Here is a 25,009-nt window from a genome sequence, read left to right as displayed (position 1 = left end):
GGGGTGGCACATGCCTATAATCCCAGCACTGGGAAGAAACAGGAAGGTCCTGTGACCTTGCTGACCAGCTAGTCTAGACAATCAGTGAACACCAGGTTGTCTCAAAAAATAAGGTGGAGAGTGATAGAGGAAGAACCTGACATTGACCTCTGGCCTCCACGTGTGTACACATGGGTGTATATCCCTACAAACACATGTGCACACACACATATACCTCACACACAAAAGAAGGCATGGGGTTTACTTCCAGTTCTTGAGGGAAAAGGTTTAAAGAGCTATGGTTGGTGGTAACCCCACTCATACACAGGGGTGCACTAGGCTTTGGTGAAACCAGAGCCTTCCTATGGGGTTACCTGGTGGTCCCCACCCTTTGACCACAAGGAGCTAGCCCAGTAAGCCTCACTGTCCCTGAACTCCCACTGAAAGTCCTGGTAACCCAGCAGACGGACAGCCCACGTTCTATCCTCCGGTGCACTCTTGGGGTGCCCAGCTCAGGGTATCACATTCTCCCACACGCTGGGGCAGTACTGGCTATCAGTCACCAGAAATGTGCAGATGGTAAGACCAGGCAGAGCTGCTCAGCTAGCGGCCTCTGACCTCAGAGACCTTCATGCCTTTTTTTTTTTTTTCCTTTACCAGGGGGCTCCTGGGATTGCCATGGCTGGGATGAAGGTCGGTAAACACTGTCACTCTGTGTTAGGGGCAGGATACGAGGGTATCATGAGACCACAGAGCTAGGGCTTGGGCTCAGCAGCCTGGCAGCTGGACCCAGGGGTTTCAGCCAGGTCTCCAGCCTCCACTCACAGCCTCCCTAGTCTGCCACTGAGAGAAGCCAGCCCTTTGCCACACTCCAGAACCAGCTGCCATGGGCTTCCAAACACCTTTTCCCTGAACCCTTAACTAAGCCAGTGGGTACCATGAGGGTGCCCAGTGGTACCCAATATGGATCTTAGCAGTGCTCCATTCACAGGTGGCACCTCCTGGGATGCTCCTAACCTACCCATCCTTCTAGGGCAGCAGTTCTCAACCTGTGGGTCGCGACCCCCTTTCTCGGGGGGGGGGGGGTCACCTAAGACCATCAGGAAACCCTGATGTTTGCATTATGGTTCATAACAGTAGCAAAATTACAGTTAAGAAGTAGCAATGAAAATAACTTTATGGTTGGGGGGTCACCACAACATGAGGAACTGTATGAAAGGGTCAAAGCATTAGGAAGGTTGAGAACCACTGCTCTAGGGTGGGGAAATGAGACCCTCAGGAGCAGCTTCCCAGAAGGCCGTTGTCCTGGAGTTTCCCCTGAGCAGAGGAAGTGCCCCTCCCCCCAGGCAGAGGGCCCTTGTCCCCGCTTGGTCCCTCCCCCTTCTTCATCCTTGTCGTCTTTGTCCCCACACAGGGCGAGCCTGGGACTCCAGGAGCCAAGGTACTGACAGAAAGGGGAATCCCCAGGGGCACAGAGATGGGCGGTGGGGTGAGGCGGACAGGGGCCACCATTTTCCTTCTGGTCCCCCCGAGGCCCAGCCAGGTTGTGTGTGAGCATACTGTAAGGAATTTCCTCTTTCCTGGTCCTGCCTGCAGGCATGGCAGCTGTCAGGGGTGGGGGTGGGGGGAATAAGGAGGTGGGGGGGCAGAATTGGGGGGTGGAATGGGGGAGGACACGATATACCGTCATCTGCATGTAACCAAGGGTCTCATCTTATCTAGAACAATCAGTGATGTACCAGCATGACAGAAATGTCAAACGAACTTGAAAAAGGACTGAGTGAAAAATCTTTCACGGAGCCAGGCCAGGTGGCACAGGCCTAGACTCTTGCCTGTCTGGGGGACTGAGGCAGGAAGGTCACAAGCTCAAACCAAGCCCATTGAACTTGGCAAGGTCTTTTTGTCCAGGGAATGATAAAAGAGGGCAGCGGCAGTGGTAGTGTACTTATCTGCTATGGGGGAGGCCTGGGGGGGGGGCGCGGGGCGGGGTCGTGGTGAATATGCTAATGTGCACTGGAAATCCTAAAAAGCCAATACAGTCTGCAGTACCTGTATGTTTATCTGAACTCCTCTTGTTGACAAGGAGCCCGAGGGCAGTTGTCTGGGAACCCCAGTCTCTGATTCCACCCCATCCTTCCCTTACCACCATGTCCATTTATCAATGACTTTCTCTTGTCTCTAAGAGAGATGCAGGGAAGCTGGGGCCCCGGGCATGCTGGGAAAGAAGGGACAGAGGGTAGGACAGAATGCCTCAGGGGACATGGGCCCCAGGGGCTCCACCCTGTAGCTACTGTGCTGGGTAGGCATGATATGGAAAAAGAGAATGTGGCATGGACCAGCAAACCTGGGGACACAAACCCTTCCAGAAGTCCTTGGCTACCAGCGAAAGGCCAGGGACAAGGACCACACCTCGTCATCTTTGTTACCAAGCATCCCTGTAGGCAGGACCTTGTCTTTTGTTCCAGCTACTGGGAGTGCCCAGGCTAAAACCCACCCCAGGGGCAGTCCAGACAAGGCTGGGCACTGGGGAGCCAGTCTGCCCTTCCTTTTCCCCACCCCTAGTCATCCTTACCAGGCTCCTGCCTGGCTTTCTGCCTCCTTCCCTGCCTCCATACCATGTTACCAGGCAGCCTGTCCCCAAGGGCAAGTGGCAGGGATAGGACACCTAGAGACTCAGTGTGGCATCTTCGCTGCCTCCAGCTGGAAAGATCATTAAGACTATGGCCCCAGAGTCCCCCAGATCATGTTCTTGTGTATGGGAATGGCATTAACCACACTCTTGACTGTGGAGACAAGAATTCCAATGCCAACCTGAATCAGCTCCCTGCTGGTGAGGTGCGCTTTCCATCAGACACTGTTCTGGAGTGAACTACACCCTCCAACATTCATCAGCCGCAGTCCAGAGCCCTACGGTGTCTGCATTAGAGGACAGGGATTTTAGGGGAGCATAAAGGTTAAATGAGGTCACAAGGGTGGGACCCTAATCTGATGCTGGCACTGGTGGCCTTATCAGGTGAAGATAGTCCTCCTCTTTGCCAAGTGAGAGCAGACAGATGAGAGCCATCTCCAAGCCAGGAGAGCCCTCCCCTTCTCCCTCACACAGGCACCCAGATGGCAGTCTGGGGCGATAAGGGACTAGATCTCTGCTCTCTCAGCCACCCAGGCACAGTATTTTGTTATGACACCGTGCTGACTTATACAGACACTGTAGAGGCAAAGTGAAGACTGTACCCCAAAAGGTGGACCATGGGAGACCTGGGGGAGACTGGCTGTGCCATTAGCTCAGTAAGGGACAGTCCAAAGTCACCTATCTCTTGGGGTAGGCTGGCTCCGCCTAATAAATGAGGCTTGGAGTCCAGCAACCTGACAGGATTTGTGCCGTGGGGACAGATAGCTGAGTTCTGCAGCGTTGGGCAGAGCCTGAGCAGGGAAATACTGCCTCAGTGATCCACAGACCAAATGTATTAGCCAGCAAGACTTACATCCTCTCACGGCCCTAGAGGCCAGAAGCCCAAAGGCAGTGGGTAGGAGGGGTGTGCACTCTGAAGGCTTTTCCTTTCAAGTGGTTTACGACAATTTTAATGTCCCCTCAGCTTGCAGAAGTCTCAACTCATATACTTCCATTTTCACATAGCATCTGTGGGTCTGTGTCTGTGTGTCTGTCTCCAGACTTCCCCATCCTATAATGTCATGGGAACACTGGGTTCTGTCTACTCCAGCGTGATCTTCATATTCGGTCTTAACGGATCTTGATTGACCCTATTTCCAAAAAGGGTCACTTTCTGAAGTACCAGAGGTTAGGGCTTCAACACCGAACTTTGGTGGAACACAAATTTGGCCCATGACACAAACTTCTCACAAAGGACATTCTGGTGTTTGGATTCTGTCTTAGAGGCAGGAGGAGGCAGACAGAAAAGGCACGGGCCAGTGTGGTGGAGGGGGTGGGAGGGGGAAGAGGGCAGACATAAAGACATGAAGAAGAGCAGAGTGGATACAAGGGAGAAAGAATTCCCAAGCCCCCGCTTTCCAAACTGCCCTCCTCCCTGCTTCCAAGGGCTCTCTGGAGAGAGAGACTCAACTGTGGACTGTGGCCAGGGTTTCTTCTCCATCCTGAGAATTCTAAGAGCCAGGCTCACATGGGAACAGAGCAGGGATGTCAGCCATTGCCCGTGTGAAGTCCCTCAGGAAAGAATAAGTCAGGACGGAGGTCCAAGAGGAAGCAGAGGCCCAAGGAGGGGCTGATAAACAAAAGCCAGGGGAACCACAGGGAGGCATAGGCAGGAGGATCTCTGTGAGTACGAAGCCAGCCTGGTCTACAAAGCGAGATCCAGGACAGCCGGAGCTGTTACACAGAGAAACCCTGTCTTGAAAAAAAAACAAAACAGCAACAAAAGAGCCAGACATCCTGAAGAAGCCGTTCTTAATCTCTCTCTCTCTCTCTCTCTCTCTCTCTCTCTCTCTCTCTCTCTCTCTCTCTCTCTCTCTCCAGGGTGAGAAGGGGGCTTCAGGTCCCCCTGGGCTCTCCGGCCTCTCGGGGCAGAAGGTAGGTGGGTACACATTTTCGGTGGTGGATGGTGGGTTCTCTGCAAGCCTTGCTCTCCTCCTGGCCCTGTCCATTCCCAGACTTGGGGAAAGCAGTGGGGTACAGTCAGATGGAGGTGTGGGTCCCACAAGAGGGCCCAAGAACGCACAAATTCGAAGAATTCAGGAGCTATGCCCCTGCTTGGATGTCTTGGTGTAGGCTCTGAAAGTCAGCTTATTTGAAGCCGTTTAAATCAGTTATTCGTGCATTTGTAAGCAGGCGTGTGCGCCTGTGTGTGCCCCTGCGCGTGGTGCACACGTGTGTGCATTCATATGGAGGCCCGAGGTTAGCCTGGTTGTCCTTCCTCAGGAGCGGTCTACTGTGTTTTTTGAGAAAGTGTACTTCTATGTCCCCCCCCTGCCCCCGCTTGACAATTAAGCTAGACTGGCTGGCTAGTGAACCTCTGGGATCTGCCTTCCTCTGCCTCCCCAGCACGGGGGGTGTTATAAGCACTTGGTACCACACCCGGCTTTTCACTGTAGGGGTAGAGGCAGGGGGTGCTGGGAATCCAGATTCTCATCCTTGAGCTTGTGAGGCATCCCTGCTTAGGTTCCTTAAAGTTATTTTTAAAAGTAGGTCATTTTAAAAAAGACTTGAGGTCCAGTATGTCTGGAGAGAGCTCCGTAAGAGAGGCCCCCAGCAGAGTCAGGATCAAGGGCTCTGAGCATGCCAGACTGAAGAGGCAGACAAAGCTTTCTGTCACACTGCGTGTTCCCAACCCACCCAGGAGCACTCACTGCACAAGTCCCCAGTGTAATGTGCCTCCTCCCCACCCCCCATGGTTCGCCCCCCTCCCCAGCCTCAATCACCAATATGTCGGTCTGTTGCTGGAGGGCTTCTCTCCAGGTTCCACCAAGCCCCGCAGTCCCACAATCCAAGTATAAAATAATCACTCAGACGCTTATATTATTTATAAACTGTATGGCTGTGGCAGGCTTCTTGCTAACTGTTCTTTTATCTTAAATTAACCCATTTCTATAAATCTATACCTTGCCACGTGGCTGGTGGCTTACCGGGGTCTTTACATGCTGCTTGTCCTGGTGGTGGCTGCAGTGTCTCTCCTTCCTGTTTCCCCAATTCTCCTCTCTCCTTGTCCCGCCTATACTTCCTGTCTGGTCACTGGCCATCAGTGTTTTATTTATATAGAGTGATATCCACAGCACTTGCCCTTTTCTTCTTTTTTTAAAAAGGAAGGTTTTAACTTTAACATGTAAAATTACATATAACAAAACAATTATCATGCAAGAATTACAGTTACAATATTAAAGAAGATGTCCTATCTATCTTATATTTGTGAGTTTAAGCTTAAAATTTAAAGATAAGTTATATCTAACTTATCTTTTATCATAACTGAGGAAATTACATATAACAAAACAATTATCAAGCAAGAATTACAGTTACAATATTAAAGAAGATATCCTATCTATCTTATATTTGTGAGTTTAAGCTTAAGTTTAAAGATAAGTTATATCTAACTTATCTTTTATCATAACTGAGGAAATTACAACTATCTAGTCTTTAACCACATCAAAGACCTGAGAAGGAACATAATGGTACCTGAGAAATGGTAGATGGATGCAAGCAACTTTCGGGAATCTTGTAAGAGTAGACCAAGACAGCTGGCAGCCTGGACAGTCACCTAATGTTTCTCAGCATTGTTGGTGCATTCAAATTGGCTACAAGCCTAGAGTATCTGACAGACCATTTTCAGAAGCAGGAATTCTGAAAGATCGGTCCCACGGGTGGCAGGGCTGACCCAGAAACCCCAAGCCCTTGGGTGGCCTTTCTGCAGCCGGCCTGGCCTCAGGATTGTCCTGTCGGCTGCTCTTCGTCCTTGGACAGGAGTCCATCAGTCACCTCCTCCCGAGTGGAGAGCCAGTGATATAACTCTGCTTTCCCTCCCCAGGGAGAAAAAGGCGATGCAGGCAATGCCCTTGGAGGAGGCAAGGGGGAACCCGGCCCCCCAGGGCTCCCTGGGCCCCCGGGGCCAAAGGTGAGTCTTGGCTGGCATCTGTGTCAACAGAGACGTGGAGCCCCAAAGAGGCCTGGGCAGATGGACAGCTCCGAGAGTGCAAGGTGTCGAACATGGCTGGTTGCTGCCTTCCCTGCATCCTAGAAAAATGGCTGCAGCCTAACTCAGCAGGAGCTGCGGCTTTGCCAGAGGCAGCAGCAACCCCCCCCCCCATGCTCTCAGGCCTGGGGTCATAGGTCATGAGGTTGCCACAGCTTGGGTCTCAATGGGGACTTGAGGATGCCTGGCCACCATGTCTATGTCTTCTGATCTAGGGAAGGAGAGTTAGAGAGCTGTATTTGCTAACTCTGGTCCACGTTCCAGGGCTCTGCCTTCACACCTCAACCCACACCGCCCATCCAGGACGCGTGGGGGATCTCTACCCCAATTCCCAGGGCCTTCATGTCCCCTTCTGTTGCCCAGGCAGGCAGGACCTGGTATAGTGCGTCTTTCCAACAGACTCCTGACTCTGCCTCAGCTGCCCTGAGCGCCCTCACCTCCTCTCTCTTCTTCCCAGGGAGAAGCTGGTGTCGATGGCCAGGCTGGGCCCCCAGGACTGCAAGGAGACAAGGTAGAGTCCCCCACAGTCAGGAGCAGCAGGATGAGGGTGGTTCGGGGTGTTCGAACACAGCTCAGGAGACCAGTCATCCCGAGCCTGACTGGACCCCAGTGCTGACCCCGAGCTAGCCAGCTTTGACTCCTGATTCCTTCTTTTGACTTGAACCTCGGAGAAGCATCTGCTGAGACCACAGGCATGCAAAAGCCTGCCTGGAGAACGGGACACTTTAGCTGGCAAATGAGTCTGAACCCTGGCTCACAGTCACTCCCCACACCACAGATCTACACGGAGAACGCTTTTCTGTCCACTCCCTGCCTCTTCCACAGGCACATGATAACCAAAATGCTGAGGTGGGCGGGGCACAGAGGGCAGTTCCTCAGAGGGGCAGTGGCAGGGTCATCCGAGTTGAGTTGATAAAGCATTCAATTTTTCTTTAACTTCGTTGCGTCTTCAAAATTCACATTACCCCGGAAAAATTAGATGTGTGATTTATCCTTCACTAGACACCATTGTCCCATCTATTCCATGTCACCTGGTCCTATTTCCAGCTAGAGCAGCCCCTGACCCACTCTAGGACATCAATATCCCTCTGGCTGTTCCCTCCTGACATCCCTGGAAATCTGTTTCACCCTGTGGTTCCCCCTGTCCCAGTGGGCCCTAAAAAGATCGCATGGGCTCACTGAGGCCATCGTTGAACACCAGGCAACGAGCCCTTGCAACCAGTGCGGAATGGAAACCAGGAGAAGCGAAGGGCTGGATACCTCCTGCCAAGGTTGTGACTGGTTTAGGGACCCGAGGAAAGGTAGCCAAAGGGACAGAAAAAAGTCACTAACGACTAACCTAGGACAGAAAGGAAGGGGTATCATTAAGCTCAAAGGGAATAGGGCCCTGAGGAACTCAAACTCAGAGGAAGAAAGTGTGGGCAGGTATTAGGGAAGTTTCTGGAAGTGGGCGGAGCCTGCACGGAAACATACAGGGAGGTCTGTCCTGTTGGCTTGAGCCAAGGTGAATGAGCTAAGGGTGGCTCACCTGTGGTCATCAGGTGTTCTCACATTCAGCCCTGTCAACCATTTCACTCATTTGTCATGTAACAGGGACAGCCAGGAGCAGCTGGGGAGCCGGGACCAGCTGGCCCCAAGGTATGTCCTGTCCGCCTGTCACCTGGAGTTGTAGCATGGAGGGACTTGACCCCGAGCTCTTGGAGAGGTGGGAAGGGAACGGTGCGCTGCTGGCCCTAGGAGGGAGATCTGCCCAGCCATGGTGATTATACCCATGCACCACTGGGCCTGTCTGGTCTCGAATGCTCAAGCACACGCTGCTTGTTTGACTCACAAACCTCGAGCAGCCTGACAGACAGTCCTGGATGCTCTACGCCACCCTGTGTCCAGGCAGGTACAGGGACCGCCACCATCGGCTACAGGCCCTCGGGCCCCTCCTGTCCCAGGCTCTGGCTGAGAGCTCCTCTGTCTTTCAGGGCTCCAAGGGTGAACCCGGCAAGGGAGAGATGGTAGATTATAATGGAAACATCAGCGAGGCACTTCAGGTGAGTGGGTCCCACTCCAGAGGCTGGAGATCCCAAGTCCTGGCGGAGCTCTTCGCCCAGCTAGGAAATACTTGGCTCTGGCCAAGCCAAGAGCCATTGGGAGTACCCTGGTTCCCATCAAGTGCCAATTATCACGTGCTCTGGGGGCACATGACTCCTGGGCACCCCCTTCGCCTGGTGGGAGCTGCCTCCACCTCCCTGAAAACATCAGTTTTCCATCAGTTTCATCCTGTTTCAAGTTCATGAGCCCCCATCTTTTAAATAGATGCCTCCATCTTGGCACAGTTATTCATGGCTGGATCATGTGGTGGGAAGTGGAAAAGCCGCCCCCGCGTGTGGAAGGGTTTTTAGCACATCTCAGTCCACTAGACTGGCAGCACCCCATCTTTAATCAGGACCGGGCAGTCCCAGAGTTCCCCTTGGGGCAAAACTACACCAGATTAAGAATTGCCCCTTCAAACAGCCTAGGTGTATGAAACTGTAGAGAGGCATGCGGAGCTGTATGAAGTCTGTGGGTGTATGTGGAGGTGTGGGAAGCTGTGTGGAGGCGTGGGAAGCTGTGTGGAGGTGTGTGAAGCTATGTGGAGCTGTGTGGAAGTGTATGGAGCTGTGCGAACGTGTGTGGAGGTGTGTGAAGCTGTGTGGTGTGTGAAGCTATGTGGAGGTGTGTGGAAGTGTGGAGCTGTGTGAAGCTATGTAGAGGTGTGTGGAGCTGTGTGGTGTGTGGAGCTGTGTGGAGCTGTGAGGAGCTGTGTGGAGGTGTGTGAAGCTATGTAGACATATGTGGAGCTGTGAGGAACTGTGAGGTGTGTGTGTGAAGCTGTGAGGGGGTGTGTAGAGCTGAGTGGAGGTGTGTAAAGCTGTGAGGAGGTGTGAGGTGTATGGAGGTGTGGGAGCCTTTGTTAGGACCAAGGGGTCATCTGCCTGCTGAGCTTTAAGGATGCGCTTTGCCAGCCTCTGCTCTGGGTTCTGGGAGAAAAAGAAAGAACAGGGAAATCCCCTGCAGGGATCAGGAAGAAAAGGGGTGATGTGTCCTTCTTGCCTAGGGTTAAGAGATTGCACCCCACAGTAGTAAGCAGGTCTAGTCCACCTAGGATAGCATTAGGCTTTTGAGAGGCCCCATCTAGATGTCCCCTATCCAGATGACAAGCCTCTGGGAGGTGTGGGGGTGATACAGGGCTGAGAGCCAATCTGTGAGGTCTTCCTCCAGCCCGTCCCTGCAGAGGGACGTGACTGCAGAGGGGACCTGGCAGGGGGACACGTGCCCTCCAGCTAATTGTACTGTGCTGTTTTTTCAGGAGATCAGGACACTGGCCTTGATGGTAAGTTACACCCCTCCCTGGTTTTCCCTCAGGCACTGGACTGGGCATAGAGAGCAGAGTCTAGATTTCTAACCCCCAGAAGGCATGAGCTGAGCTCCTGGGCCATGCCAGGCAGAGGGTGCACAGAGCCTGGCCAGGGCAGGAGCTGTGTGCCCCTGTATCAGGGCTGTTGGTGGTGACAGTTCCTCATCTACCCGGTGGTTCATACAGGCACAGTGTGAACTCTGGGCGGTATTTACAGCATCTCCAGGGGCACAGTCTCTCTCTCTCTCTCTCTCTCTCTCTCTCTCTCTCTCTCTCTCTCTCTCTCTCTTTCTCTTTCTCCTGAAAAATGAGTAGCAGCTGTCTAGGCAATCTCAGTTTCTGTGCCTGGAAAACCCCTGGAATTCCATGCTGGCGTCTGCACGTGTGCTGACCAGTGGCAGGCTCGAAGGAAACATTGGTAGTTAGGACAACTGTCACCGTCACCAACTTCAACCTCCACGGTGGGTGGAGAGGAGAGGGCCCCGAAGTCCTGGAGCCGTGGGAGTCTCTGTTCCTCTAATGTTTGGGAACTGTATACAGCAGGGTGACAGGCAAGGTGGCCTGCACCTATAGTCCAAGGACTCAGGAGGCAGAGGCAGGAGGGTCACCCCAAGTTCAAGGCCAGCCTGGTCTCTGTAGTGAGTTCTGGCCCAGCTGGAGCCACCTACAAGACCTTGTGTCAAACAAACTCCATTTCCAGGAATACCTCATCCCTGGACACGGGTACAAACCACAAGGTTCTAGAACCAATGAACTTCATTTGAGAACATTAAAATATGTGATTTTAAGGTTGGGGAGATGGTTCAGTGGCTAAGAGCACTGACTGCTCTTCCAGAGGACCCGGGTTCAATTCCCTGCACCCACATGGCAACTCAGAACTGTCTGTAACTCTAAGATCTGATATCCTCACACAGACATACATGCAGGTAAAATATCAATGTAAATAAAATAGGAATAATTTTTTTTTCTAAAAAAATGAGTATGATTTTAAAAGTCCATTAGAGGTGGTGCCGGTAGCTCTGTTGGTAGCATGCTTGTTGGACTTTTGAACACGAGGACCCCAGTTTGATCTCCAGAACCCACACAAAAAGCTAAGTGTTGGGCCAGGGAGATGGCTCAGCAGGTAAAGGTGTTTCCTGTGCATTCCTGGCGACCTGAATTTCATCCATAGAAAAAAAGAGAACCAGTTCCACAAAGTTGTCCCCTGACCTCCATATTCATGGTGTAGCTTGTGTGTGCATGTGTGAGTATATGTACACACACACACACACACACACACACACACACACACACACCCCTGAGGAAATGTTATGTTGGAAAGTGAACGATCCCTGTAAACCAGCCCCACATACAGCCCTCTGGTGACAGTCATCCCTCCTACTAGAAAATTCTACCTTTCCTTCCTAGGGTCCTCCTGGTCTTCCTGGACAAACAGGCCCGCCCGGACCTCCTGGGACTCCAGGCCAAAGGGTGAGACTTGCCCTGGTGGTGGGTGGGGAGTGGGGGCTGGGGAGGTGGGGGTACAGAGTGGAGTGTTTAAAATGCCGAGCGGATGACACCTTCTGAGCACATCGCCGTGGGGCCTCCCTGTGCCCTGTGACCCCCTTCATCTTCCCAGGACCCCCACGCCTACCTGTCATCCCTCTGTGCACCTTAGGTCCTACCACCCACTCCCGTCCCCTCCTCAGTCCCAGCCTCGAGCTCTGCCATTCTTCCCAGATAGTTAGTCTTTGGTCTTGTGCTTCAGAGAACCCCTCAGATACAGTGGGATCTGGAAGAACACACCCCTGGTCTCAGCCACCAGACCCAGGTTGCCCACTTCCAACTCCCAACCTCCCTCCCTCGGCGCCTTTGCCATTGTTCTTGCCCTCCACCCACCCTTTCCTCCGCTTTTCTAGAAGAAACCTTGTGTGTTCTCTGCCTCTGAGAGCCTGCCCTCCTCCAGGTAGCCTTCTCCAGGAAGTCACTCCAGACCCATCCGGCAGAATTAAATGCCTCTCTCCTCTGCTCCTTCCTACATCATGTTACTACACCCTCCCCCCACTTCATAACCCAAATTAGGAAGGGTCTGAGATGGCCGTGAAGTTCCTTGTAGGCAGTGAGGACAGGAGGGTTGGGCTAAGGTGACCAGGAGTTGTGGGGTGTTCAGAGCCCTCAGGGACAGCCCTGTGAGACTGTGGCTAAAACATGGGTCACAGGATGCCCAGCTCCCCTCACCACCGTACTTTGGGATCCTGACCCGTGATGCCAAGGCAACCAAAGGTGTGCCTTCCAGAAGCTATGGGGTCAGGGGCAGGGTACCAAGGAGGTGGGCATTGGCATCTCTGCCTTTCAACCATTTCTGTTGCCCCTGCTGCAGGGGGAGATTGGACTGCCAGGCCCTCCAGGACACGACGGGGACAAGGTAAACAGCATTGTCTACAGCAAGGATTCTGCAAGTGGTTCTCACCCAGGGAGTGTGGGCAGGAGGGCTCAGGAGCAGGCCCAGCCAGGGAAAGTAAGGAGGGCCAGAAAGAGGGGTCCCAGCTGTACCCTGGCAGAGTCAGCCTGGGGATCTCTTTATCAGCTCCCATCCAGTGAGCCCAGCCTTTGGCCACCAAGCCTTTTCTGATCTCTCCTCCTAATCTTTTCTCCATCAATATCCCTAAGAAGTGCCATTAATATCTCTATAGGGACCTCGGGGAAAACCAGGAGATATGGGACCCCCTGGCCCCCAAGGGCCCCCAGGAAAGGATGGGCCTCCGGGATTGAAGGGAGAGGCCGGACCCCCAGGGATCCCCGGGGAGAAAGGGGAGACAGGAGAAGCAGGCCCCCAGGTAAGTGTCTGGGCAGCTGGCACCCTGCATGCACCACCTCCATCCTGACATGGGCTCTGCATGCTGCCAGCAGCTCCCGAGTTCAGAGAACCAAGGTTTACCAGCTGCTGCCTGCCATGCCACTCACTTTATGAAGGCTGGTATCCTGTAGTGTCCCCACTCAGGAGACTCGAGTCCTGTGCCAACCTCTCCTGTGTCCTTAGGGAAGTCACTGAGCCTTGCAGAGCCTCAGTTTCCCACCTCTAAGATGGGAATAACAATGCCTTTCCTGGATCCCCCCCCCCCCCCGCCCCATGGAATGTTGAAAAAAGACAGAGTCAGGGCTGTGAGCCTACTCCTCCAGAAGCATGTGGAAACCCTACATCAGAAGAGTTTGCATGAATGGAAAAGGCGCCCCCTGCCCAGTCCAGCTAGGCTGCTGACTTAGCTAAGGAGCTTTCTCTGGGCCTGGACAGTACCATCCGTGAAATGGCCCTACCCTGGGAGGAAGGGAGTCTCGCATGTATGCATGCCATAGATGGGCACGTTTGCTCAGCATGACGACTCTGAGCTTCACTGACAGAGATCTTTGTCGATCTGTAGGGTCTAGACGGCCCAACTGGGGAGAAAGGAGAACCAGGTGACCAAGGGAAGCCCGGAGCGACAGGATTGCCTGGGCCCATCGGGCTCCCGGGATTCACAGTAAGGCGAGAGGACCGGATGTCAAGGGTGTCCACAGGCAGCTGCAGATGAGGGCATAAGAGCAAGAGGCTCCTCGCTGGGGTCAACAGCCTGAGAGTGCCTGGCATCATGCCAGGCTGGATTAGCCTGGGCCTGTCAGTGCTGGCTTGGAGTCCTGCTGGGGTCCAGAGTCCTAGCTTCTTCAGTACACAGTGTGGTAGCTTCTGTCTTCAGTGGCTGCTTAGCCGAAGGGCGCCGGACTCAGACTTGGAATTCCCCTCTTAGAACTAGAACGAGACAGGCAGGTCCCTGGGGTGTGCAGGCCAGCCAGCCTAGCTTAATTAGTGAGCCCCAGGTCCACCAAAAAGTCGGGGGAGAGAAAGTGAACAAGCAAACAAGGCAGGCACTTGGGGGACATTTGAGGTTGACGTCCTGCCTCATACACCCACACACCAACACCCACAAAAAAGTCAGAGACCCTCAGAGGTCAAATGTGACTCAGTGGACCCTGATAGTGAATGTCTACCCAGCAGTAGGTGACACATAGCTCCTCAGCGTGCCCACCTCCAAGATGGAAGCTGAGCTCCTGGGCTTGGTATGGTCTCTTCCTTGTCCACCACCCCCACTGGCTCCCCCGAGGCTCTGGGATCTGAGCTATATCCACTTTCTATCTGTGTTCCATAAGTCATCACCAACAGCAGCTTAAAATGACACACCTTTGTCATTATGTCCATTCTGCGGCTCAGGAGCCAAGGCCTGTCGTCATTGGGTTCCCCAACCAGGGTCTCCAAGGCTGCAGTCAAATCAGTGGCCATCTGTGTTCTTACCTGTAGCCTGTGGTCTTCTTCCAAGCCACTATCTGTTGGCAAGATCTGGTCCCTTGCCATAGTAGAATTGAATCCCCCGGCTCCTGCATGCCACCTACAATTCCTGGTCACATGGTCCTCCGTATGGTGGACAGTTCACCTCACAATAGCTTATTTCTTGAAAGTCATTGAGAGGATTTTTTTTCTAGAATCTAGAACTATTAAGATGGAACCATGTGTGTGTATGTGTCTACATGTATGTATATAGTTATAACATGTCTTGGCATGTATTACATTTTCCTATGTATAACACATGTATGTGATGGTGTATAAAATAGTCATAAGAGTGGCAGGCATCATAGTCCCTCTTCCAATACTGAAAAACAAGGCCGGGCGGTGGTGGCACACGTCTTTAATCCCAGGACTTGGGAGGCAGAGCCAGGCGGATCTCTGTGAGTTCGAGGCCAGCCTGGTCTCCAAAGTGAGTTCCAGGAAAGGCGCAAAACTACACAGAGAAACCCTGTCTCAAAAAACCAAAAAAAAAAAAAAGAAAAAGAAAAAGAAAAAGAAGTCACAGTTCCACCCTGCAGCCTGTCTGCTGCAAGAAGCGTACCCAGGACTTGCCCTTCTCCCGCCACTGGAGTCTCAGCTCCTTGAAGATGGTTGTCACGGGGCCATCGTGGTCTACTGTCCTGTAGGCTGACTACCTATACAGCCTCTCCAGGAGCAGCCTGGTCCTTGTAGCTTATCACAGATGTGAGGGTGGCCCTGTGGCCAAACTCCTGGCTACCAGCTCTCACACTGGGATGTCTTTGTGCCCACAGGGAGAGAAAGGAGAAGCTGGGGAGAAAGGTGACCCAGGAGTGGAGGTAGGTCCATCCTGCTCTTCCTTCCGTGTGATCACCTGACAAGGGCCTCACTAGAAATACCAGGTTTTCTCCAAGTTGCTGAGCATCTCTGACTGGGCAAGGCCGGAAGCTGGGCAACTGTCAGGTGCTGAGCCCCCAGGCTGCCCTGGTCACACACTGAACAGTTCCTACAGCGCTCAGAGAACATCCTAAGACTATAATGGGCATAAGAATAAATAGAACTGCCTGGCTGTGCCAGAGGTTGAGCTTTTTGGGCAAGTTCTGAACGGCCAAGTAGGATTTGGTCACAAAGTGTCAGAGGGATGCTTTCCAGAGAGGCGAGATTCTCTGGGAGGCGGAGAGGAAGGGTGAGGAGCGAGAAGTCAGCCTGGAAACAGGCTTTGTGGAGGATGCAGAGCGCCATGCATAGCTGTACAGGGAAAGCAGCAGAGATCCTGGAGATGGGAGGGAGTTTGGCAGGAAGGCCTGGGCAGTTACCCCAGAGGAAAGCGAGAGACCACCAAACGTCATGGTCCCCCACAAGGTCCCCTAGCCTGTCACCCTTTAATGTCACCAGCCCCATCTGAATTTAGTGAAACAGACCCCAGTATTCTACCACTATTCCTTATTTAGGAATGGATCGCACCCTAAAGAAGCAGTCCTAAGTTCTGGGACACAAACGTTCCTTCCGGAAGTATTCCAAGTCAAAACTGAAAACAGACAGTGCTCCTAACAAGAAGGAAGGGATTGAAATCCTTAGGCTAATAAGCCAGCAGTCCTGGCTTTGTCCATGGCTGAGGGCATCCTTATGCCAAGCGCCATTCCCGGCCCAACTGTCCCAGTAGACACTTGCTCTCCGACCCAAGGGCCAGTGTGTTATCAAGGAAGGGGGCTGATGGGGGAACACACCCAAAGATAGAAAATTCAATTTCACATCAACTATAAAAGACTAGAAAACAAAATTATATTTATGTACCATTGTAAGCACATAAATGTATTCAGCTATGGCTAATATTTCCAAAAAGGCAGGAGAAAGTTGGACAAACTATTAGCAGTCCCTCTCAACTTATACGACAGCCATATATTATTTTCTTCCTTTCGATTCTCTTTCATTTATAAAATATTTAATAAGTCTGTGTCGCTTTTAAACACTTTTTTGTTTGTTTGTTTGGTTCGTTTGGTTTTTCAAGGCACGGTTCTCTGTGTAGCCCTGGCTGTCCTGGAACTCACTCTGTAGATCAAGCTGGCCTTGAACTCACAGAGATCTGCCTGCCTCTGCCTCCAGAGTGCATCACCATTCTCAGTGGGGTTTGGGTTTCTACAAGTACTCTTATAATCAGATCCATACATTATTTATTTATAATAAGTGTGTGTATGGGGGGGGTTGGGTTGTGTCTAGAACTTTCACGCATGCTAGCCAAATGCTCTCACCACTAAGCTACAGCCCCATCCGAGGGCCCCAGTTTCATTTCTGCTGTTGTGATAAAATACTCTGACAAAAAAAAGCAACTTGGGGAGAGAAAGGGTTCAGCTTAGCTGACAGTCCCGGCTATAGTCCATTACTTCAGGGAAGTCAGGGTGGTGGGAGCTTGAGTCAGCTGTGGTCACGTCACATCCACAGTCAAGAACAGAGAGCCATGAATGCATGCTCACTTACTGGGCTTCATTTCTCCACTCACACAGTTCAGGCATTCCTCCAGCCTAGGGAATGCGCTGCCCACAGTGGGCTGGCTCTTTCCACATCACTTAACTTACTAGTGTACCACAGACATGGCCACGGGTCACCCCGAAGTGAATAATCCCTGAGACTCTTCTGGGTTGTGTCAAGTTGACAAAGCTAACCATCGAGCCAAGCACGGGAAACCTTTCAGAGACTGTGTTCCCTACAAGGAGGTAGTCATTGAGCAGAAACACCATGATTCAAGGGACACTGGTGTTTTCCTGTCCAGCCTGAATCTCTCTTGCTGCATCTGCTCTCAAAAGAACCGTTTTCTGGCCTACCCTTTACAAATCTGGGGTGGAGCTAGTCTTGAAGAATATTCTTCAGGGACATCTCAGCCTCCCCTGGCTTCAGATAACCAGTCTCCATTCCCATAAGCTCCAACCCACTTTTTTAAGAGGTCTGGGTAACACACGAATCCAGAGGCCAGAGTTGAAGACAGCAGGGGGTGGAGTCTGGGCAGACTGGAGGCCACGCCCCTCCTAGAGGGCAGGGCTCTCATTCTTTTCCTGGGCAGTGATTGCCATGTACAACATGGTAGGAATCCACTGCTAGCTAAGCAGTGTTTCAGGGCACCCAGGAGGAGCAGGTGTTCTGGAGAGGTTTCCTGAAAATGTTTTTCGGCCAACACTGTGTGAGGCTAACAGTTCACCCTGAATTCCTGACCTAAGTCTCCTTTAGGGAGGCTATGTATTGGCCTACCCTTCAGGGGCATTCCTATTCTCTCGTGAACTTAGCTGGATCAGGACCATAACAGAACATAACAGAGCTTCCTTTTTGGATTACAGGTTCCCGGGCCGCCAGGGCCAGAGGGGCCTCCAGGACCTCCGGTGAGTGTCAAGGACTCGGTAGCATTTCAGCCATTGTGGTTGGACCTATGGTATCCCCTCCCTTGGCCATCCCTGAGCTCAGCTTCAGCCTTGGGTCCTCCCCAGGAGAACTTCTCACTTCCACAAACCCTCCTCATCCAGCTTCCCTCCCGTCTTAAACATGCCATCCCGGCGACACATGCCAAGGAGCCCTGGCACTGCCTGGTGGACTGGCATGGTTGCCACAGGCCTGCTCTGCCATTGCTCTGCCAACATTTGTCTCACCCTTTTCTATCAGATGTCTGGTCTTGCCCTCTCCTCCTTCCAGAGAGCAAAAAGATGACCTTTTAAGAAAGTGACCCATTAAAACCAGCCCAGTTGGATGCAAACAGAGGGTCCCCAAACACCTCAAATGAGCAGGCGTTGCTCTGTGTCTCTTCACGTTCCACGATGCCCCTGACCTTCTGGGTCATCCATTGTACTAGCAACAATACTGATAGTCGACACCGTTTAGTGGACGTTCCCATGTCCCACACACTAAGTGTTTCATATCCTTCAATTCCCTCTGTTTCCACTGCTGCCCCCTCGGCCCTTCGTGAGACTCCGAGCCAGCTGTGGGAGACCACAGAGAGATTGTGTATCAGCCCCTGGCTGGGCAGATGGTTCTGACTCCACCCCAGGAAGCTCCATGCTTACAGGGCCCTCACATTCCCTCTACCTCTCAAGAGCCAGGACCTGAGACTATATACCCCAAACCCTTGCCCTCCTGGGGTCACCTACATATGTGGTTCTTTAAAAAAAAGATTTATGTATTTATGCATATGAGCGCTCTATTTGCATGTCTGCCTGCATGACAAAAGAGGGCATCAGATCCCATTATAGATGGTTGGAAGAATTGAACTCAGGACCTCTGGGGGAGCAGCCAGTGCTCTTAATCACTGAGCCATCTCTCCAGCCCCTACACATGTGGTTCTAATGCTTCTTGTTCTGATCCCAAATGCAGGGCCTCCAAGGTGTTCCTGGACCAAAGGTAAGAAAAGGTCATGTGACAGATGCTGTGGCTGGGACACGCTTCTGAGACCTAGCTGCTCCATCTCCCTAAATGGCACCACCCACTAGGCGCAGCCAGGCCACCAGGGCAGAATGAAGTCCTATAGTCCCTATAACGTCCACCGCTGACGCCTGGCCTGCTTTGGGATGTGAATTTCCCCATCCACCTCCTGAGCTCCACGGAGTGACTTGCTTAGCAAATGATCAAACTCTTGCCACGTCTCTCCAGACCTTTCCCTCAACCTAAAGTATGGCGAGACTGCCGCTCCCAGCCTCTAAGACCTCAGGGCACAGGACTGGGCTGTCTCGGGCAGACCCCTTCACTGTTTTCTACCATCTCTCCTTTTCCTGCAGGGGGAAGCAGGCCTGGATGGCACCAAAGGAGAGAAGGGGTCCCAGGGAGAAAAGGGAGACCGAGGGCCTCTGGGATTGCCTGTAAGTACCTGGGAGCCATAAGGCTTCTGGGAGGAGCTGCCCTGGGTAGCCCTTCCCCCAGGCTTCTGCACCCAAAGTTCTGAGCATCCCAGTGTGCTGGGTTCTTCCCTGTCATAGTTGGGGAGGAATCCAGGCCCTCAGCATCTTTCCCAGGCCTAGTCTTAGTGCTGGAACAATGTGAAGCTCACTGAGGTAGGGTCCATACCTAAGGAACAACCTGATGGAGAACCAGAAAGGCCTGAGGTCAGCCTCAAGCCCTCTGGGGCCTGACTTGAAGCCATCAAGGTGTGCCCTGAGGGGGTAAGCATGGAAAACTTGGGGAACTACAGCAATGGTCATCTTCCCCAAACAACCCCAAAGGAGACCCCAGCTCTCTTCTGCTATGTGCTAGTCACAGCACGCAGGCATGTATGAAGCCAGCTCTGTGATCCCAGCAGGCTAAGACTGCTCCCACAGCCTGGGCTCTCAGCCTTCCAGAGCTGGAGGGCTCCCTCATCAGCCTCTGGGGACGGCCTCCAGGATTCTGCGTGCCGAGAGGTACAGCCCAGGCATCGTGAGCCTCTCTCCCACCCTCCCAGTGGCCTGCTGGCTCTTCCTGTGTCACGGTCTGAGTCTGCTTTTCAAGAGTTAAGAGAGACTTCAGCAAACCGTCTTGTCATTTTACGGAGGGTCACTTGAGGTCACAGATGGAGCTGGTGGCAAGACTGGACCCAAGGCTGCTCACCCATTGAAGCTTAGGGGGGCTTCCGCTGTCTCCAGCTCCAAGCCAGTCCCTAGCCCCAGGTAGCTGTAAACAGCAGAGGAACCATGGGAAGCCAATGCAGTCAGGGACGGCTTCCCTCTTGCTGGTGCAACTAGCGAGCGTAGGAAGAGCTAAGGAGCTGATTGACTTGACAGACCACAAGAAAGTGATGACTTTAGCAGATGCTGGCCCTCTCGGAAGCCGTGTCTGGAATGGCTTACGTACACAAGGAAGCACCTTCCTGACCCCGTCAGCCACAGATCACCTGTTGTTCACCTTCATAAGCGCCAACAACCCCGATGAACATGAGAGGCTTCAGTTAGGGGTGCCCAGGCCAATAACCCAGCAACCCAACAGGTGACGTAAACAAAGACAGTACCAGATGAGTGACAGGGAAGCCCTCCCGGGTTTGTGTCTCCAACAGTTTCTGGTAGAGGCATGTACAAAGAAATCCTTTCCTTAGCTTGAAAGAAGGCCCGGGGCGATGACTCCGTCAAGTGCAAACGTGAGGCCCCCCTGTTCAGATCCCTGGGACCCATGTTAAGCCTTTAATCCTAGCAGGGAGGCAGAGGTAGGTGGATCTGAGTTCAAGGCCAGCCTGGTCTACAGAGCGAGTTCCAGGGCAGCCAGGGCTTCACAGAGAAACCCTGTCTCAAAAAAAAAAAAAAAAAAAAAAAAAAACCTGAAAAAGAAACTGGGCAGCAGCGGTGTGTGCCGGTAATCTCTAGCAATGGTAAGACTGCCGATCCCTGGAAGCCCACGGCCAGCTAGCCTGGGCTCTGTAGAGAACTTCCTGGCCAATGAGAAAGCCCGTCTCCAACAAAAGGAGGAAGGTGATGAAGGAATGACCTGGGAGGTTGTCCTCTGACCTACCATATGCCCTCACCTACATGCATGTCTGCATGCTCACACCTACAAAAACAAACACGCTCCATCACAGACTGCTGTTCACAAGGACTTCAGGTTAGGCAGTAGGGAGTGGAAATGACTGCAGTGCCCTGGAGATCTTGCGGCCCTGCCTAGGGAGAAGGGTCTCCTCGCTCAGGTGATATTGGCTTTGGAGGGAGGAGAGCTCGGCACGTTTGAATCTTTCAGCCCGATGCCTGACATCTTATAGGCAGTTGCTCCGTAAATATTCTGAGCAATAGACCAATAGCATTTATAGCCCTGGAAGGAGGATGCTAGTGGCTCACCATGGGTCTGAGTGCTTTGGTCCATGCCCTCTGACCCAACCACCTCGAGAGCACTTGGTGATGGCATTGCATCTGCAAATCCCGTGGATGCTCCAGGCTGCTTCTAGGCTGCACCTGGGTGTCAGCAGCTATGTGGTGGCAGGTAGCAGTCTCTCCAGATCTATCCCGCTGGCTCCCCGCTTCCATTTAGCTCCCAGTGATGCCAGTACACTGGAGTCTTCTGCTGGAAGGGCTATGCGACTTGGTCAGCATAGAACCTGAATAGCTGTATTGTAAATAAAACCGCAGGAGAGACACTGTATGTGCAGCCAGAGTTGGGAACCTCAGCTCTAGCTCGGGGTCAAAGTCAGTCCCAGAACTGGTAGTCTCAACACTCAAAACACAGCTTTGCAGCCTCATCCTACCCAATACCCTTTCGAGGACCAGCCCCTTACGCTCCAAATTCTGGTCTCTCCCCTCATCTACCCTGAGACTGAGGCTCATTTCTGAGTCTCAGTTAGAAGCAGTTTTCAAGAACTCCGTGCTTGCTGGCTAGGGTGTCCCGTCCTGCCAACCCCAGAGACCACTTCAGAACCTGGCACTAATGCAGAGGCCCCCTTCCCACCAAGTCATTGTCCATCGGTCAGCAGGGAGTAATGAGGTCACAGGGCACCCTGGCTGAGTAGCATCTCACCTTCAGGGACCCATTTACCACAAATGTGTAGCTTTAGATCTATGACCCTGACAGCTGCCTCCAAAGCCTTTGTCTGTAAAAGGACACTTGTTTGAAAGTATGTGCATGGACCAAGTTTGTGTCTAACTGAAAAGGGCCAGAGAAATGTCAGGATCATCATCCAAGGGCTGACCCCCCACCCCCGCCTGCCCAGATGGAGCAGAACTAAGCCTGCTTCTACTCAGGTTTAAAAGCTAGTGTCGGGACCAGGGAGAGGGTTGTTAAGTGGGTAAAAGCACTTGCTGTGAGGCTAAAAACCTGAGTTCAGTTTCTGGAACCCACATGGTAGATGAAGAAAATCAATTCCCAGAAGTTGTCTTAGCTACACACACAGAGAGAGAAAGAGACAGAGACAGAGAGAATGAAAGCAATTTTAAAATTGCTCCTGGGGGTTAGGAGGTGCAGAATGGCCTCTCTTTATAGGGGTGCAAAAGAAGCTGGGATCACACACACACACCCCTCCCCCAGGATACCCTCCACGTAGCCTGCCCTGGAGAGGCAGCATAGCTCTGGATCCACCTGTACATCCAGGAATGCCTTTCTGGGTCCCCTTCCCTGAGCACCAAAGCACCCTGGGAGGAGGAGTTCCTGTGGGGTGAAGGGAGAGAGGGGTGACAAGAGCTGTAGAGGGTCAGAGCCTCCGTCCCCAGGGTTCACGCCCGCTCAGCTGCCAGCCACGGCCCTCAGTGTCTCCGTGTCCTTGTTCAGTGTCCGTGTGTAAACACACCCCTTGTCCTCCCAAGCTCGTTCGTTCTCCCATTGTGTTTATGGCATTTGCGTCTGTCCGGAGTCACGCTCTACTCACCTCTCCCCTCCCCGTTGTCTCCCTTTTTCTCTCTCCCACCCCCTCCCTTCCCTTCCTTTGGGTCAAACCGTGCCCTTCGCCCTTTGTCCAGGGAGCTTCAGGTTTGGACGGCAGGCCTGGGCCACCGGTGAGTGTCATTTCTCCATCACCCCTTCCCCCCACCCCCGCCCACCCGCCCCATCCCTGTCTGGCCTGTGACCCCTCTTGTCTTTCCTGCTGTGGCCTTGCTCACTCCCCACCCCCTGATCCCCCACCGCGGCAGCAGCGATCACGCTTTGTCCTGCCGCCACCGTAGACACCAGAAAGTCCTCTCCGTGCCCACATCAGAAATGCCCCTCCAGACCCACACGGTGGTCACCGTGAGCGTGCACTCAAGGACCCCAGACATGCGAAGCGTGGGACAGCAGAAGTCACTCTAGCAACAGTGACCCCTGATGCTGAGTCCAGCCTGGGAACCCTTCCTTACCCTGGGGCTTGAGCCAGGACGTGTCCCCGGCAAACACAAGTGTCTGTGTGTGACCTTCACGCTGCGTCATTGTCATACTGTGAAATCTGTCCATCTCCTGTCTGCCCGGCAGGGCCTCCCAGTCACATGCAGTCACCCCACCTGGAGTGTTTGTTGGGGAGCAGAGAAGGGTCAGGATGGGAAGCAGCCTGTGGGAGCTCCGAGGCCAGTCTCAGCTCAGTGTCCTGTGGGTGCGTCTTAACCACACCTGTCACTGTGGGTGGCACCCAAGCCACCCTGTAGGCACAAGGGGTCTATAATAGAGCAAGTGAGGGACCTGGACCCTCTGTGACTCCATTCCTCCTGATTCCAGAAAAGAGCTCTCACTATCTCTTCCGAGGGGCAACAGAAAACATCCGCTGCTTTACCTGCACAGAACGCCCTGCGGACTTCCCAGCTTGGAAGCCACACCGGGGCTGTGTGCCCAGTCACTGGTAGCCAGCCCGCTGTGCCTCGATAGCCAGCTTAAGGTCCATCTTAGCATTCTAAGGTCCATCCCACTCCAGTCAAGGCTATCCTTAGCTGGCTGGAGTGCCATGTGGGAGAAAAGAACACCAGCTGGGCTCTGTTGTGGAAGACACTCAAGACAGGGTCAGGGGGACAGAGCCTAGGGAGCTTTCAGAGGTAGGAGGGTGCCCAGGCGACCCATCAGAGCCTCATCCTACCGAATGCCAACTCTATCTCCTTGTATGAAGGAGCCACGGAGTGTCCTGTCCTGCTGATAGTTGGGCAGCTTCTGCACATTTATCCCTGGGGGCCTTGGAACATATTCCCTAATTGACCTTCTAGATTTACGGAGGAGAGACTGAAGCCTGGGTCAGTCTGTGGAGTCTGTGGGACGTGGAGGCAGGGAAGCGGTGAACCCCTACTGTTACCCACAATCCACTCTCTTCCTCCTCATTGCACGGAGGACACCAAGAGCTTCTCCTGTGCAGCCGACCAGCATTCTCCCAGACGCTCACGCCCCACCTCCCCCAGCTACATACACTCAAGAGTACCAGACAGCAGCCTCCCGGGACCAGCCCTATGCCCCACAGTCTGGACTGAGTAGGACGCATACATACTGAGGAGGCCAATAAACAGGAGGCTGTGAAATAGAAACTTGGTCTAGTTGGGATGCAGGTGGGAACCTGGGAGAAATGTTTGCTGGCTCTGTAGCAAGCCCAGCTCTGTCTCCCAGCAACCCCCAAGGGCCCCCTACCTCCCTAGGACCCCAAGTTAAGAGAGAACCTGCCCCTACTCCCTGAAGGCCAGTGTGGTTCAGACACTGGAGAATACTAACTCAGGCCTGTTCCTCAGGCCGGGGTGGTGGGGGGGAGTCCTGTGGGGTCTACAGTGGGTTGGGGGAGGGGTGCTGGATGGCCCTCTCACACCTGCCTCTAAGTGTGTCTCCTCCGCACGCACGCACGCACGCACGGGTCTCTGTGGCATGAGGACCCTCCCGCTGCATGTGGAGCTGTGACCGCAAGGGGGCGCCGGCCCTAGGCCCCCCACTCCCGGGACGGGGTCACCTCCCTCCCCAGTGCTTGTTGGTGGCAAACCAGGCAACCACCCTACTCTTTTCAGCCTCGGCAGGCTTGGCTGTGATGTGAGAGGTCCCACGAATCCGGCTCTGAGGTGGGGGAAGGAACATCCCTCCAAGGCCCTTAAATCCAAAATGGATCGTGGCCCGGTCAAACGGCCTCCTTGAACAAGCCTGGCTTTGCCAAGCCTGAAAACCGGGGCTCAGGCTTTGCACATCTTCAGGTCCAGGGTGGGATTCTCAGGGCTCTCTGCAGCAACCGGCCCTTGACCTCTGCTTCCTTTCCCCTCCCCAGGGTACTCCAGGACCAATCGGAGTTACAGGCCCTGCTGGACCAAAGGGCGAGAGGGTGAGTGCTCAGTGAGC

General features: G+C 53.3%; 1 protein-coding gene across 13 annotated transcripts in view; it reads left to right on the top strand.

Moving 5' to 3' along the window:
* Col13a1 (collagen type XIII alpha 1 chain) overlaps positions 1-25,009 on the top strand; it is a 151,433-nt gene that overhangs the window by 104,084 nt on the left and 22,340 nt on the right. For 9 of the 13 annotated variants that reach the window (XM_037199539.1, XM_037199535.1, XM_037199533.1 and 6 more), the window contains 18 exons: positions 640-672; positions 1,394-1,420; positions 4,469-4,522; positions 6,468-6,554; positions 7,090-7,143; positions 8,226-8,270; positions 8,606-8,674; positions 9,973-9,996; positions 11,428-11,490; positions 12,380-12,424; positions 12,693-12,836; positions 13,419-13,517; positions 15,127-15,171; positions 17,659-17,700; positions 18,683-18,709; positions 19,084-19,164; positions 22,708-22,743; positions 24,939-24,992. In XM_037199539.1, the coding sequence (XP_037055434.1) occupies positions 640-672; positions 1,394-1,420; positions 4,469-4,522; positions 6,468-6,554; positions 7,090-7,143; positions 8,226-8,270; positions 8,606-8,674; positions 9,973-9,996; positions 11,428-11,490; positions 12,380-12,424; positions 12,693-12,836; positions 13,419-13,517; positions 15,127-15,171; positions 17,659-17,700; positions 18,683-18,709; positions 19,084-19,164; positions 22,708-22,743; positions 24,939-24,992 (1,029 nt within the window). The remainder of the gene's footprint in view (positions 1-639; positions 673-1,393; positions 1,421-4,468; positions 4,523-6,467; positions 6,555-7,089; positions 7,144-8,225; positions 8,271-8,605; positions 8,675-9,972; positions 9,997-11,427; positions 11,491-12,379; positions 12,425-12,692; positions 12,837-13,418; positions 13,518-15,126; positions 15,172-17,658; positions 17,701-18,682; positions 18,710-19,083; positions 19,165-22,707; positions 22,744-24,938; positions 24,993-25,009) is intronic. The other 4 variants (XM_037199541.1, XM_037199532.1, XM_037199537.1 and 1 more) reach the window with 3 other exon arrangements.

This window comes from Peromyscus leucopus, chromosome 16_21 (assembly GCF_004664715.2).
Source record: "Peromyscus leucopus breed LL Stock chromosome 16_21, UCI_PerLeu_2.1, whole genome shotgun sequence".
Classification (NCBI taxonomy): Eukaryota; Metazoa; Chordata; class Mammalia; order Rodentia; family Cricetidae; genus Peromyscus; species Peromyscus leucopus.
The sequence above is the reverse complement of the archived record's forward strand: the minus strand, read 5'-3'. Positions and strand labels throughout refer to the sequence as shown.